The following is a 15,874-nucleotide window of genomic DNA, read 5'->3' on the forward strand; positions in this document are numbered from 1 at the left end:
TCAAACTCTAAAGGCAACACAATGGCAATAAATTCATATCTTTCAGTACTCACTCTGAATGTCAATGGACTAAATGCTCTAGTCAAAAGACACAGGGTAACAGAATGAATAAGAAAACAAGATCCATCTTTAGGCTGTTTGCAAAAGACCTGTTTTATTATTTTTATTTTTATTTTTTCTCTCTCTTTTTTTAATATATGAAATTTATTGTCAAGTTGGTTTCCATACAACACCCAGTGCTCATCCCAAAAGGTGCCTTCTTCAATACCCATCACCGACCTTTCCCTCCATCCCATCCCCCATCAACCCTCAGTTTTTTCTCAGTTTTAAGGAGTCTCTTATGCTTTGGCTCTTTCCCACTCTAACCTCTTTTTTTTTCCTTCCCCTCCCCCATGGGTTTCTGTTAAGTTTCTCAGGATCCACATAAGAGTGAAACCATATGGTATCTGTCTTTCTCTGTATGGCTTATTTCACTTAGCATCACACTCTCCAGTTCCATCCACGTTGCTACACAGGGCCATATTTCATTCTTTCTCATTGGTGTGCACATTTTCTTAAGCACCAATTCTCTGATACAGATTTGTGAGAAAGGACAATGAGATAGGGAGATTTTAATTCTATTTTTCATTCCTCTTGAGTTAATAGTTGCTTTTGTAGGAAAAATGCTTTGAGCAGGCTTATGCAAATGAGTCCCTTAGACTTTAAGTCAATTGCTTCCTGTGGAGCAGTGTGGAGTATGCGGGGAACAGCCTACCCAGCAAAATTAAACATAGACGCTGCACAGCTACCTCGTTTTCACCCTCATGGTGAATTCCCTTGACAATCTCCCAACCAAATTTCCATACAATTCTTCATGCTTCTTCATTCCTCCATGAACTGAGGAAAAGACAATATACCTCTTGCTTTCTGAACCTGGAGAGGTGGAATCTGGGACACATGTCTCATTGGTTTATTCTTTCTTCCTCTCTGTTTTCTTTCCCCTAGAAGAAGACAGAGTGTTCTCAACTTCAATTATCTGGACATCTACTGTATAAAATTCTATTGTGCAGCAAGGGAGCTCTGGGCTTTGTCATGCAAGTCAGACAAGTGATAGACTATAGGCAATCCCTTGTAAAGAAACACCAACACCCTGGATTACAAGGCTGTCATGTTTTCACAAATCTCCCCCCCCCCTTTTTTTTAGTCTAGAAGCTGTTTCTTCAGGTTTTTCTCTATACTGTGTGAAGCATTAGCATGTATCAGAGCCATCAGGAAGTCTTGTTAAAGTACAAAGCCTGATTCAGTAGGCTCGGGGTGGAGCTTGAGAATCTGCATTCCCTACAGGTTGTGTTGTTCACAGGTGTTGCCCATGCTGCTCGTCTGGAACCATACCTTCAGAGTGACCGCCCAGTCGCAAATAATCTCACATTTGAAAGGGACAAAGTCATTTCAATCATATTCAAGGCATTTCCCTCGTTCCAAATGTTACCAGCTAGATTCAGAATACCGAAGACTCCTCCTCCCCATGATTCTCAAGTATACATTGAAAGAACTAAATCATAAAGGCAAAATACCAGATTTCTATCCAAAGTCTAGGACTCCCTAGTAAAGAGGGAGTGGAGACCAGAGCAGGGGCCAAAACCCAAAGTTGGAAAACTTTATTCTTCTTCCTGAATGGAACAGAGCTATTCTCACACCCTCGGGCCATCTGACAACCAGATTTACTGTCCAAGAAGGTGACTCAGCTGGGACCTGCCAGAAAGAATTTCTTTGGTGTGTATACAGAATGGAATAAGGGACCAAAAGTGTGGGTCACGTCTGGCCCCAGTAAGCTAAGACAGAGAAAGTACCATCTGTTTCATGTTTTTAAAAAGTAAAACATAATAGGAAAAAGTGGTCTACTGAACTATCCTAAAATTCTTACATTCGGAAACACATCAATCACTGTCTTTCATGAGGAGATCATTTGTGAAGGGCTTGCAACAGAGTTTCTGCTTCCCTGGGGTGAAGGTGGAGGGATCAGCACTTTCTCCTCTGAGCCAGAGAGAGGTGGGTCACCTCTTGTATCCTTCTCTGTGAATTTCAAAAAAAAATGCTAATGAGGTGCCTGGGTGGTTCCAGTTGGTCAAGCATCTGACGATTGGTTTCCTTTACCTGAGGTCATAATCTCATGGTTTCCTGAGTTGGAACCCTGAGTAGGGGTCCATGCTGACAGTGGAAGGCCTGTTTGGGATTCTGTCTCTCCTTCTCTCTCTGCCCCTCCCCCTTTGTGCTATCTCAGGCTCTGTCAAAATAATAAACTTTAGGGAAAAAAGGGAGGTGGGATTATACCAGGTGCACCTGACCTAATCAAAAAATATTTAAAAGCAAGAGATTCTCCCACTGGAGAGAATATCCATGTTGAATATCCATATGGAGAACTGCCTATCAAGAGGGGCAGCCAGGATGACCCTCTGGGAGGAGGAACTCAGTCCTACAACCACAAGTAACTCAATGCTGTCATGCAACCCAGAGAGGTCTCTCACCAGATCCTGGCTGAAATCACATCTCCATCTTGGACCTCCAACCTCTAGAACCATGGGGAAAATTCTTCTGCTATTTATAAGTGGCCCAGTCTGTGCTTTTTTAATTTTATTTTTTATTTTTTTAATATGAAATTTATTGTCAAATTGGTTTCCATACGACACCAGGTGCTCATCCCAACACGTGCCCTCCTCAATGCCCATCACCCCTCGCGTCCCTCCCACCCCACATCAACCCTCAGTTTATTGTCAGTTTTTAAGAATCTCTATTGGTTTGGCTCCCTCCCTCTCTAACGTTTGTTTTTTCCTTCCTCTCCCCCATGGTCATCTGCTAAGTTTCTCAGGATCCACATAAGAGTGTAACCATATGGTATCTGTCTTTCTCTGTATGACTTATTTCACTTAGCATAACACTCTCCAGTTCCATGCGCGTTGCTACAAAAGGCCATATTTCATTCTTTCTCATTGCCAAGTAGTGTTCCATTGGGTATATAAGCCACAATTTCTTTATCCATTCATCAGCTGATGGACATTTAGGCTCTTTCCATAATTTGGCTATTGTTAAGAGTGCTGCTATAAACATTGCGGTACAAGTGCCACTATTCATCAGCACTCTTGTACCCCTTGGGTAAATTCCTAGCAGTGCTATTGCTGGGTCATAGGGTAGTTCTATTTTTAATTTTTTGAGGAACCTCCACAGATTTCCGGAGCAGCTACACCAGTTTGCGTTCCCACCAACAGTGCAAGGGGGTTCCCGTTTCTCCACATCCTCTCCAGCATCTATAGCCTCCTGATTTGTTCTTTTAGCCACTCTGACTGGCGTGAGGTGGTATCTCAGTGTGGTTCTGATCTGTATTTCCCTGATGAGGAGTGATTTTGAGCATCTTTTCATGTGCTTGTTGGCCATCTGGATGTCTTCTTTAGAGAAGTGTCTGTTCATGTTTCCTGCCCATTTCTTCACTGGATTTTTTGTTTTTCAGGTGTGGAGTTTGGTGAGTTCTTTATAGATTTTGGATACTAGCCCTTTGTCTCATACGTCATTTGCAAACATCATTTCCCATTCTGTTGGTTGCCTTTTAGTTTTGTTGATTGTTTCCTTTGCAGTGCAGAACCTTTTTATCTTCATGAGGCCCCAAAAGTTCATTTTTGCTTTTAATTCCCTTGCCTTTGGAGTGTGTCACGTAAGAATTGCTGCAGCTGAGGTTAGAGAGGTTTTTTCCTGCTTTCTCCTCTAGGGTTTTGATGGTTTCGTGTCTCACATTCAGGTCCTTTATCCATTTTGAGTTTATTTTTGTGAATGGTGTACAAAAGTGGTCTTGTTTCATTCTTCTGCATGTTGCTGTCCAGTTCTCCCAGCATTATTAGTTAAAGAGACTTTTTTTCCATTGGATATTTTTCTTGCTTTGGCAAAGATTAGTTGGCCATACTTTTGTGGGTCCAATTCTGGAGTCTCTATTCTATTCCATTGGCCCATGTGTCTACTTTTGTGTCAACACCATGCTGTCTTGATGATTACAGCTTTGTAGTAGAGGCCAAAGTCTGGGATTGTGATGCCTCCCGCTTTGGTCTTCTTCTTCAATATTACTTTGGCTATTCAGGGTCTTTTGTGGTTCCATACATATTTTAGGATCGCTTGTTCTAGCTTCAAGAAGAATGCTGGTGCAATTTTTATTGGGATTGCATTGAATGAGTAGATAGCTTTGGGCAGTATTGACACTTTAACAATATTTATTCTTCCAATCCATGAGCACGTAATGTTTTTCCATTTCTTTGTATCTTCTTCAATTTCCTTCATAAGCTTTCTATAGTTTTCAGCATCCACATCTTTTACATCTTTGGTTAGGTTTATTCCTAGGTATTTTATGCTTCTTGGTGCAATTGTGAATGGGATCAATTTCTTTATTTGTCTTTCTGTTGCTCCATTATTGGTGTGTAAGACGCAACTGATTTCTGTACATTGATTTTGTATCCTGCGACTTTACTGAATTCATGTATCAGTTCTAGCAGATTTTTGGTGGAATCTATCGGGTTTTCCATGTATAATACCATGTCATCTGCAAAAAGTGAAAGCTTGACTTCATCTTTGCCAATTTTGATGCCTTTCATATCTTTTGTTGTCTGCTGATGCTAGAACTTCCAACACTATGTTAAACACAGCGGTGAGTGTGGACATCCCTGTCATGATCCTGATCTCAATCCCTCAGAAATACAAGCAATTCTCAGGGAATACCATGAAAAATTATATGCCAACAAATTGGACAACCTGGAAGAAATGGACAAATTCCTAACCACCCACACACTTCCAAAACTCAAACAGGAAGAAAGTAAAAATTTGATCAGTTATCAAAAATCTCCCAACAAATAAGAGTCCTGTACCACATGGTTTCCCTGGGGAATTCTACCAGACATTTAAAGCAGAGATAATACCTATCCTTCTCAAGCTGTTCCAAAAATAGAAGGGAAGGAAAACTTACAGACTCATCCTATGAAGCCAACATTACTTTGATTCCTAAACCAGACAGATACCCAGCAAAAAAAAAGAGAACTACAGGCCAATATCCCTGATGAATATGGATGCAAAACTTCTCAGTAGGATACTAGCAAATCAAAATCAACAGCATATAAAAAGAATTATTCACCATGATCAAGTGGGATTCATTCCTGGGCTACAGGGCTGGTGCAACATATGCAAATCAATCAGTGTGACACATTACATTAATAAAAGAAAAGAAAAGGACCATGTGATCCTGTCAATCAATGCAGAAAAACCATTTCACAAAATTCAGCATCCTTTCTTAAAAAAAAAAAACCCTGGAGAAAGTTGGGATAGAATAAACATACTTAAACACCATAAAGGCCATTTATGAAAAGCCCACAGCTAATATCATCCTCAATGGGGAAAAACTGAGAGCTTTCCCGTTGTTTTTTTTTAATAGCAACTCAAGCGAACTAAGGCAGTGTCTACGTTTTGATAAATGCTCACACACGCACAAAAATGTTTGTTTCCCTTTGCCATGAATCCACTTTCTATATAAAACACTGCCAGTCAATGCACTATTTTTTCAAAAAGGAAAAATACATCCAAACTACTAAAATGAATTAAGGACATTTGAAAGTTCACCACATTTATTTGAATAGTGTACATATAATCAAAAGTGACATTTGAATGCTAAAAGTCAACTTGAGCCTTTGCAAAGTCGATACAGTGTCCAAGGCGTCCTGAGTCATTAAGACTCCCAGTCTGAAACTCCAGGTTTCCTTTGAAATTGGGTTTAAGTTCCCCTCAGCGCCTTGACCCAGCCCCTTTACCCTCCAGGCTCCCCGCATTTGGAAGGGCAGCTCCTTCAATCTGGGCCTGGAGCCCCCCGCTGGAGAAGCAGCAGGACAAGTAACAGTGCGCCCCCCAGCAGCAGGAGCGCCAGCGGCCACCCACGCTTCGCGGCCTCCAGCCAGCGCCGCCCCCGCCCCCACTTCCGACCCCACCCCCGCCCCAGACCGCGGGCCGCCAGCCGCGCGGCCACCAGGCGGAGCGTGTCCTCGGGACGCGCGTGGCGCCGGGCCCACGCCAGGCCGTACACGTCGTCGGTGAAGGGCGCGCCGTCGTGCTCCAGCGCCAGCCGCTCCACCAGCGCCAGCAGCTCGCCCACCTGCGCATCGCGCTCGGCGCCCGCCGCCCGGTTGTCCAGGGCGCACACGCGGCCGCCGCACTCGGCCACCAGGGCCCGCAGCGCGCGGTTGTCGGTGGCGCGCACGTAGTCGTGCAGCGAGCCCCCCTCCAGGTCCTCCCGGCGTGTGAAGACGAGCACGGCGCGCGCCAGGACGCCGGCGCCGAACAGCTCGCGGACGCCGCGCGCCGCCTCCTCGTCCTGGGCGGTGAAGCGGCCCAGCTGCGTGACCAGCAGCAGCGCGTGCGGCCCGGGCGCCGAGAGCAGGTAGCAGTTGGCCCGCTCGGTGCAGTCCGGGTCCGCGTGCCGGCCTTGGGCGGTGAAGAGGTCGGGGGTGTCGGTGACCTCCACGCGCCACCCGGCCCAGCTCCGGCTCCCCAGGGCGCAGCTTCTGGTCACCGGGGTGGCCGCGAGCCTGGACGGGAAGAGGCTGTGGCCCAGGATGCTGTTGCCCGTGGCGCTCTTGCCCACTCCGGTCCTGCGGGCCAGGATGAGCCTGAGCCTGCGCTCCTGCGCGAGCGGCTGCTGCTGGTCGTCCGGGTCCTGGGAACCTGTGAGGACAGAGTAGGCGTGGGCCGCCGGCCTGAGAGCTCGCGTCCCGCTCCACCGGGGCTCCGGGGTGCCTCCTGAGGGAGGAGGGCAAGGATGCCTCCCGCTTCTGCTTGTCCAACAGGCCTTTCCCAGGCGCTCTGGTTAGAGCTTGTGCGACTCCGGGGGCATCTTTAGCCACCTTTCTTCCATCTTTGGCTCCAGTGCGTGCACCTGCCCCCGCCCCCCAGTCCATGCTCCGGCACCGGGTGCACACTGCTCTGGAGGGTCCCCCTCGATGGTCGCAGGCCATGACTTCAGCTGACATTGCCTCTGGTCGTCCGCACTTTGCAGAGCTGCTCCGTGCTCGACGACTTCCCAGGCCTCTGCCAGACTTCTCCCAGGGGCCATCCCAGCGAGGAGATGCGGGAGGGCACAGAAGGCCTGGGAGTGAAGGGCTGTCTGGAGTCCCAGACACCCCGGGTTGGAATCACAGCCCCGCATGTGCCAGCTGTGGAAGCTTGGGCGAGTTTAGACTAAGCGTTCAACGTCTTCTGCATATTGGGAGGGGTGACAGAGAGTTGTTTCTCCCAGGGTTGCTCAGAGCATTAGGTGACAGGATCTCTTTCTTTCTTCCCTTCCTCCACTTCCCCTCCTCCTCCCTCTTCTCTCTAGTAAACCTGCTTCCAGTAAGACACAGTTAACCCTCCATCCTTGTTCACTGACACAGTCTACCTGGTAAACTGTGTTCCCTCCAGTCCATGATCTCAACCCTCCACATCTTCCGTGGGGATCGGAGTAGATGTATTATCCTCATTGTACCCTTTGGACCCAAGGCACAGTCTGGTCAAGGCACTTAATATCCTACAGTAGGTCAGGAGCAGAGGTCCAGCAAAAATGCAAAGCTGGGACTCTAGCTGTTTCACCCCAGCATGGGGACATGTCTGGGATTTGTCTCTGTTCCGTCTTTTTTTTGTTTAATGTTTATTTATTTTTGAGAGAGACAGAGACAGAATGCGAGTGGGTTGGGACAGAGAGAGAGGGAGACGAATCTGAAACAGGCTCCAGGCTCTGAGCTGTCAGCACAGAGCCCAACGTGGGGCTCGAACTCACAAGCTGCGAGATCATGACCTGAGCTGGAGTCAGACGCTCAACCGACTGAGCCACCCAGGTGCCCCTATGTGTCTGTTCAGTCTTGAGTTAGCCCATGGCCTTGTGACCCAGAGCTGACACCTAGGGGCAAGTACACACTGAGATCAGTTCTTACCGTAGGCATTCTCTTCATCTCTGGCCATCTTGCGTCCTCCCATGCCCACCTGAAAGAGTTCCAAACACAACCTGTTAGTTCCTTCATTCCTTCAATCATTCATTTGTTTATCGAATAGGTATAACTACCTAAGGTGGCTCAGGCAAGGTCCAAAGAGCTGGTGACATCCCAATGAAAGGTCATGCTTCCTGCCCTGCGCTGAACATCAATCAGAATTTGGGGAAGAAGCCTGGAAGGACCTGGTTGGTATTGGAACCAAACCGTGAGAACCTTTGGTGAGCCTCATTGGTTGAAAATTGGGAAAGATACCTATCTCCCATGCTGATCTGAAGAACCTGTGTTCTGCTCTCCGAAGACCAAAGAATTCGGCTTGTGTCATTTGTGTAAATATGACCTGTGTGCTGGAGAGATGGGACACTCCCTTCCGGCTCCTGGTGTTCCTGCCCCGAATCTGAGGCCTCTCAAACTAAGCGATGACCCCAAGTCCAGCAGGATTTACTACAGATAGCCACTCAGTGATGGAGTCTGCTTGATCTCATGAGGACCTGGTCACAAGGGCGCAGCTCTGCTCTGTCTGCTTCTCCAGCCCTGTGTCTCACTCACTCCCCTTCTGGGTCAGCTGCTCCGCAGAGGACAGGTTTCAGGGCCTTTCCAGCCCACCTGTGCGCTCACCCCCATGACCACTCCTTCTCTCCCACGTTTCTGTCTGAGTCCTGTCTGTGCTCCGCCATCCATTTCAAATGCTACCTCTTCATGGCAACACCTGGCTAATGCAGGTGACCGTGCTGTGTCCCATGGGCAACACACAAGGACAAGCAAAGGGAAGGGTTGATTGATAACTTGTCTCTGACCAGTTAGATGACAGGTTTGTCTTCTGCGTAGCGCCCCTTTCAGCTCCCCAAAGGCCTTGGTAAAGTTGATTCCACAGGCCTCAGGTGAGTAGTGATCTTGTGTGTAAAAATTAGCAAACTCCCATAACTGACTGCACAGCAGAACTGAAGAAACAGCCAGAAGATTCAGTGCAAAGAGCAAGAATTTAGCTAAAGCAAGAAGTCCTTATCAATGACGGAAGTGACCAAGTGTGCTCTAGGAAATCCACTGGACTCCTGGCCCCTATGGGACTTCCCAAAGGTTTGCGATGGTTTGGGATGGGATTTGAAAAATTTTTCCAGAGTTTCTGAGAGCTGACATCTGGGGTTTAGAGCTTGGAGTCATTGACTGATGTAGAACATGGAGACTCATATCATCTTAAATGCGATTGGATATTATGTAGTCCCCTGCTTCCTGAACCTGCTGTCTTTGGGAAGTATCTATGGGAGTCTTTAAAATATATATTTGACATTTTGTTTCATAGATCTGCACTTTAATAAGAAAAAAGGGGGTGCCTTTTTGGCTCAGTCTGTTAAGTATCTGACTCTTAATTTGGGTTCAGCTCATGATCTCATGGTTTGTGGGTTTGAGCCCCTCATCAGGCTCTGTGCTGATAGCACAGAGCCTGCTTCGGATTCTCTCTCCTTCTTCATGTGTGCCTCCCCTGCTCACATGTCTGTCTCAAAAAACAAACAAACAAACAAACAAACAAACAAACAAACAAATAAATAAACGTTAAAAAAACGATATCTCTCATCCCTCTTCCTGAGGGATTTTTTTTAATAAAAAACTTTATTTTACTGTTTACTTATTTTATTGAGAGACGGTGAGACAGAGCATGAGCAGGGGAGGGTCAGAGAGAGAGAGGGAGATGAAAAATCCAAAGCAGGCTCCAGGCATTGAACTGACAGCACAGAATCCATCCCAGGGCTCAAAGCTTAATGGACCAAGCCACCGAGGCACCCTCCCTAACCCCCTGAGTGATTCTAATGCATTGGGTCCCTGCTCTGAGTTTCTGAGCCATTCATCCTGTCCAAGCCCTTCATTTATAGCCAGTGTGTGGGGATGAAGCTGGCTCCCAGAGCACAGAGCCCTGGGCAGCTTGGGTGGGGGACGGGATGTGCAAGGACACACAAGCACGTGTACTGCAGAGGTCTGAAGACCATGTTCATAACTCTTGCTGGCTCCTGCAAGTCCCTGGGGGTGCACAGGGCTGAGGAGGTGGAGGGTGTGAGTGGGGTTCGGCTCACAGACACGATTTCCACTCTGCGATGTGTTCTGAGGTTAGACTCACTTGTTTGTCCTCAGAAATGTCTCTCTCCTTGGCTGCACATGCCCTCAGAGGGAGTGTCTGCAGCCTTCTCCAGCGTGCTCAGCCCTGGCAGTGCTTCTAGCAAACACCTTTCTGACCAGGCGAGGAGCAGGGCAGGATGAAGTCCGTAGTCCCAAGTAAAAGTGTGCCCACTCCACGGCTGAAGAAGATGCTTACCATTTCTTCTTCCCTTGCTTGTTCTGAAACTCAGAGCTCCCTGAAAAGCCTGCAGGAGTGAAGTTATTCTTCCTAGATCCCGCTCCCCTTCCTGGGAGGTAGCAGAATGCAGGCACCCACTCAGTGAGCTGCAACCAGGCCCTGAATTCCTTAGAGCCCCCCTAACCCCCCCACTTCCTCCACTCCCCTCTGCCCCAGGTGGCTCCCTTCCTTCCCCTGTGTGCTCACCTTCCAGCAGAAGTGGTGACAGGCTCTGCTGTTGGCTGCAGAAACCCGTGACCTGGTGCTGTGCCTTGGGTTGTGAGTACAGAGGCTGTTCCTGCCAGCACAGCACAGGGAGGAAGTCTCAGAGCCCAGGGAAGGAGGGCCCAGTGGTGCCGATTTAAAGGGACAGGACGTGGGCCAGGTGGGCTAGCGCGTGGTGCCTTTGCGTTCTTTCCACTGCGAAACCCACCCCCTGCTTGGGACTGTGCTGATCCTTTCCAAAGGTCTCTGTGGCACCACATCTTGTTCCCGGGAGGGGCTGTTACCTCAATGAAGGGCAGTTTAGATTTCTGAGGCTTGTTCTCAGTGTTGGCCTCTGCCCACTACTCTTATGTCCAGTTGCCTTTTGCTTTTTGGGTGTTTTCCTAGAAAATGGCCTCTTGAGAGTCTCCTTCCCCAGGAATCAGGGAGGAATCCTTGACTGGACATCAGTGTGGACAAGGCCACCAATGTGGTCCTCTCTGCCATCTCTTCATTCCTAAATAAAAAGAGGTCTTTTCAGCTATTAAAGATCAGACAGCAGGAAGAGGATGGAATTCATAGGAGACTTAGTCTAGCCTCAAGTTGGTATCTCTGACCCAAGTGTCTATTTCTCCTCTCAGGAGGTCATGAGAGAGTAAAATAGCCGTGAGTAAAATAGCCAGACATTGTGTGGAGAGAAGGCTACAACAGCGTATGGTGCTATGTGCCCTGGACCTGGTTTGTTCTGGAATCAACTCTGCGATCTTGCCTAACTCACTTACAGTTTCTGGAGTCACCTCTCCCTGTGTGTAGTGAGGGTTTTCACTTAACCTGAACCTAATACTCTGGGGCCTGATTTTTAGCCAGTCTTGCCAGTTCATTCTCTCTAGTGAAGATACCTAACCCATGCCCCTCCACCTTATCCCTCCACACCCTATCCAGCTTTATTGAGATATAATTGAAATGTAACACTGTGTAATTTTAAAGGGTGCAAGGTGTTGATTTGATACACTTCTATATTGCAAAATCATTGCTACCATAGTATTATTAGCTAACACCTGCATCACATCACATATTTACCATTACTCGTTTTGCGTGAGAACATTTAAGATCAACTACTCTCTTGTAACTGTTAAGGTATGATACAGTGGGATGAGCCATAATCACTGTGCTGCACGTTAGATCCCCAGAACATATTCATCTTGTAACTGGAACTTTGTACTCTTTGACCAATGTCTCCCCATCCCCCCATCCCCAAGACCCTGGTCACCACTGTTCTACTCTCCATTTCTATCAGTTTGGCTTTTTAAAATTCCACATAAAAGTGATATCATACAGTATTTGTTTTTCTCTGTTCGACCTGTTTCGCTTACGATAATGCCCTCAAGTTCGACCCTGTTGTTGCAAATGACAAGATGTTCCTCTTTCTTTTCACAGAACAATATATATATACCCATAGATGGACCTTTAGGTTGCTTTGAGATCTTGGCTATTGTGAGCAATGCTGCAGGGAGCTTGTGAGTGCAGATCTTTCTTTGAGATCTTGCTTTCCTTTCTTTTGGATAAATGCCCAGAAGTGGGATTGCCGGATCATGTGTAATGCTACGTATAATTTTTGGAGGACCGTCCATACTGTTTTCCACAGTGGCTGCACCAATTTGCGTCCCATGCACAGTGCACAAGGCTTCCCTTTTCTCCACATCCTCCTTAACACTTGTTACCTCTTGTCTTCTTGATGATAGCCATTCTCACAGGTGTGAGGCGATACCTCATTGTGGTTTTGATTTGCGTTTCCCTGATGATGGTGATACTGAGCACATCTCCATGCACCTATGTGCCACCTGTGTGTCCTCTTTGGGAAAATGCCTGTTTACTTCCTCTGTCCTTTTTAAATAAATTGCTCGGGTTTTGCTATTAATTATGTGAGTTCTGTATGTATTTTGGGTATTAACCCTTTATCAAATATACGATTTGCAAATACTTTCTCCCATTCAGTGGGCTGCCTATTTGTATTGTTGAAGGTTTCCTTTTCCAGGCAGAAGCGTATTAGTTGGATGTAATTTCACTTGTTCATTTTATCTGTCGCTGCCTTTGCTTTTGTGGTCAAATCCAAAAAATTATTGCCAAGACTGATGTAAAGGAGCTTACCCCCTGTTATACTCTAGGATTTCAAGTCTCTTAGATTTATTGAGGCTCATTTTATGGCCTATTGGTCATATTTAGGAGAACGTTGTCTGTGTACCTGAACAGAATGTATAATCTACTTCGTTGGGTAAAGTGCTGTAATGTTAGGTCTGGTTGGTTTATCTGTGGGTCACATCTTCTGTTTCTGTTTTGACCTTCTGATTAGCTGTGGTACGCGTTGGTCAACGTGGACATTGAAGTCTACAGCTTGTTGTTGAATTGTCTATTTCTCCTTGGTGCCTGTTATTTTTTGCTTCCTGTGTTTTGGGGCTCAATTGTGAAGTTCATGTGTGTTTGTAATTATTACATCTTCAAATTCACTGAATCTTTGTTCTAGCCATTCAAATGTATCGTTGAGCTCCACTAGTCAAATTTTCATTTCAGTCATACTTTTCCGCTGCAGAATTTCTATTTTGTTGTTTAAAAAAGTGATTTCTGTATTCTTATGGACACACAGACAGCAGCAAATCAAGGCCTAGAAAGGCAGAAAGGGAATCAGTATCCAGATTCACTACACCATGTTCCCTAAACCCAGTTTTGAACAAGAGCTGTAAGATGTACAACGAAACAGAAAGGTGTGACCCATATACTGGAAAAACTCAGGCCACAGGAATTGCCTGGCAGAGGCCCTGGATATTGGATTCAGAGACAGGGCTCCCAAAGAGCAATTCTAAGCATGTTGAAAGAACTGAAGGAAATCAGTGTGAAAACTCCCACCACTGGTACCATACTTGATGAAAGGCTGAGAGTTTTGCCCCTGTGATCAGAGATAAGACAAGGATATCTGCTCTGGTCGCTTCACTGCAACTTTGTGCAGGGAGTTTGCGTGTTTGGCTGGACTTTCCTGGTGAAGTCTGATCCCCTGCAGGGTGAAACCTCTGGTGTCTCTCCTCAGAGGGTGCAGCCTGGGCCTCCAGAGTCCCGGGAGGTGACAGTTGTCTTAGCCCCACTCTGTGTCTTTCCGTAACCTCTCTGTCTGTCCATACTATACCCGGCGGTTAAACCTACTGACCTCCAGCTGATTCCTCTCAAGATACTGTTCTCTTGCTGGAAGGCTGAGAGGAAAGGGAGCCCCAGCTTCTCGGCCACACCTGCCAGAATGCAGTTTCCTTCCAGAGGAGCTGAGTGTGTGTTGGAAGGGAGGAAGCAGCTTATGGTCAACTGTCACAGACTCGCTGTTCTTACTACTTTTTAGTAGACTTTTTTTTAAATAGGTGTTTCTTAGTTTGCTGAATGATCTTAGAACAACTTTAAGAGACTTTAATATATTTTTAAAATTATATACGTTGCACCACTTATGGCTGTCCCACCAGTACTAGGTTTGTAGGGTTCCTCCGGGTATATGGAAGCCTGTCCTAGTTTTGGGTCAAACTCTGGCCACATTGCCAACCCTCCCCTTCTTCCTTTCTGCTGGCTGCCTGGAGTTTGCCTCGTTTTGCCTTCCCCTTGTGGTGTCTTATTATAGTTAAACGAAACAGCATCAAAAGGGAGCCAGGCAGCAGTTACCACCGTCTTACCGACAGCCGTTTTTATACGGAGTCCCGCTGTCCTACTAACTGCAGCTATGGTGAACTTGCAGAGGGTGAGAGAGATGCTGGCCTTTCCCTGTATTTCCAAAGAGTCGTTTATATTCTTTCACAGCTTGGACATGAGTCATTTCAGTGCAACTTTCACGTTCTATATCTTCCTGATAAATAGGTAATAGTCAAAATAATAAGGCTGCCTGGCTGTTTGTTAGCTATTTATGTTTTGAGTGAAAAATTTTTAAAACGTGGGGGGACGTGGGTGGCTATTTGCTTGAGCATCTGACTCCTGGTTTCAGTTCAGGTCATGATCTCACTGTTTGTGAATTCAAGCCCTGCATCGGGCTCTGTGCTGGCAAGGAGTGTGTTTGGGATCCTCTCTCTCCCTCTTTATCTGTCCCTCCCCTCTTCACTCTCTCTCTCTCTCTCAAAATTAGTAAATAAACTTTAATCAATCAATCAATCAATCAATCAATGAACAAACAACCAGTAGAAAAATAGGTCAAAATTTTGGAAGGTAGTAGCATCCGTGTGCACCTGTTCTAATAAAGAGCAGAACTGAGTTGTTCAGCCCACGTCAGGGTCAAAAGATCTAACTGCTGTGCTTTCTTTGAACGGGTCCTGGTTGGAGATTCCCAGGAAGACGTCCACCTCATCCTCAGGCCAGCACCAGCCTGGGGAGAGATGGGAAAAGTATCCTGTGCAGAGGCCAGTGAGACCTCCATGGTGGGGTTCCTCCTTGGCCCCGCCTTCCTGCCCCAGTGTCTTTTGAGCACAAGAGCAGCCACAAATGGGAAGACACCAACCTGTGTCCTCACCTTTGTGGCCTGATGAGGAGGACAGACTCAGGAGAGGTGAGGCAGGAAATTGCTGGGGCTGAAATAAGATGTATGTTTTTCTGTGCATGAGTGAATTTACGAGAAATCACCATGTTACCCATTTCTTGAAAATGCAAGGGACTGTGGGATACAATAACAAAAAAACTGTGCTGTGATATGGTGCCATGAATATAACAGTCTTTCCTTTATCCCTCGTTAAAGATTTACTTACTGTGTTTATCATTTGTAATAAAGCACTCGAGACACTCCACAAAGATGAGAGTGAAGCAATAAAAGATGTCAAGTTGAAACCAAAAGAAAGAAATGAAGGTAACAGCAGAAACGGTGCCAACTTTGTTGTAAATCCCAGAGAGGGCAGATCACTGAAGGCTGTCGGCTGGCCCTGGCAGCCTGTGAGTTCTTTCCTTGACCCCCATTCTCCCAAACCGCCTCTTCCACCATTGGTACCGAGGAATGGCTATGAATCCAGGGGCCATCGAAGCAAAGGCTGTGGGGTTTGGAGGCGTGGGACTGGAAAGTCTAGGTGGATGAGTGAGGTAGGATGCTGTGTGTGTGGAGAGTAGCAGAGAACTCAGGGAGAAACATGCCTGTGCCTTTGCTTCTTTTGTTCATGGCTGTTGGTGCTGGCTGGTAAATAAAGGTGATGTCCATAACCATCTGTAACTGTCCATTACTCGATGGCCCTGGAATGCCAAAGCCCTGGGGAAAGAAGGCCCATACTCATATTAAACCCTGGGTCCTCCAGCCAGGAGTCCTGGGACTGGGCCCTCCTCAGGGTCTCCA

General features: G+C 46.8%; 2 protein-coding genes across 5 annotated transcripts in view; one reads left to right on the forward strand and one right to left on the reverse strand.

The window, feature by feature from the left end:
• Positions 1–15,874, forward strand: part of LOC132677342 (GTPase IMAP family member 7-like) — a 275,671-nt gene that overhangs the window by 19,360 nt on the left and 240,437 nt on the right. The gene's annotated exons all lie outside the window — the stretch shown is intronic.
• LOC144614366 (GTPase IMAP family member 1-like) overlaps positions 5,608–15,874 on the reverse strand; it is a 142,790-nt gene continuing 132,523 nt past the window's right edge. Inside the window, exons 1-4 of one of the 4 annotated variants that reach the window (XM_081795100.1) lie at positions 10,549–10,603; positions 10,323–10,369; positions 7,962–8,011; positions 5,608–6,717 (exon numbers count right to left, since the gene is read on the reverse strand). In XM_081795100.1, coding sequence (XP_081651226.1) covers positions 5,846–6,717; positions 7,962–8,004 — 915 coding nt within the window. In that variant the 5' untranslated portion in view covers positions 8,005–8,011; positions 10,323–10,369; positions 10,549–10,603 and the 3' untranslated portion in view covers positions 5,608–5,845. Of the gene's footprint in view, positions 6,718–7,961; positions 8,012–10,125; positions 10,290–10,322; positions 10,370–10,548; positions 10,653–15,874 lie in introns of those variants that run through there. The other 3 variants (XM_081795098.1, XM_081795099.1, XM_081795101.1) reach the window with 3 other exon arrangements.

Source organism: Panthera onca, chromosome A2 (genome assembly GCF_046562875.1).
Source record: "Panthera onca isolate mPanOnc1 chromosome A2, mPanOnc1 haplotype 2, whole genome shotgun sequence".
NCBI classification, from domain to species: domain Eukaryota; kingdom Metazoa; phylum Chordata; class Mammalia; order Carnivora; family Felidae; genus Panthera; species Panthera onca.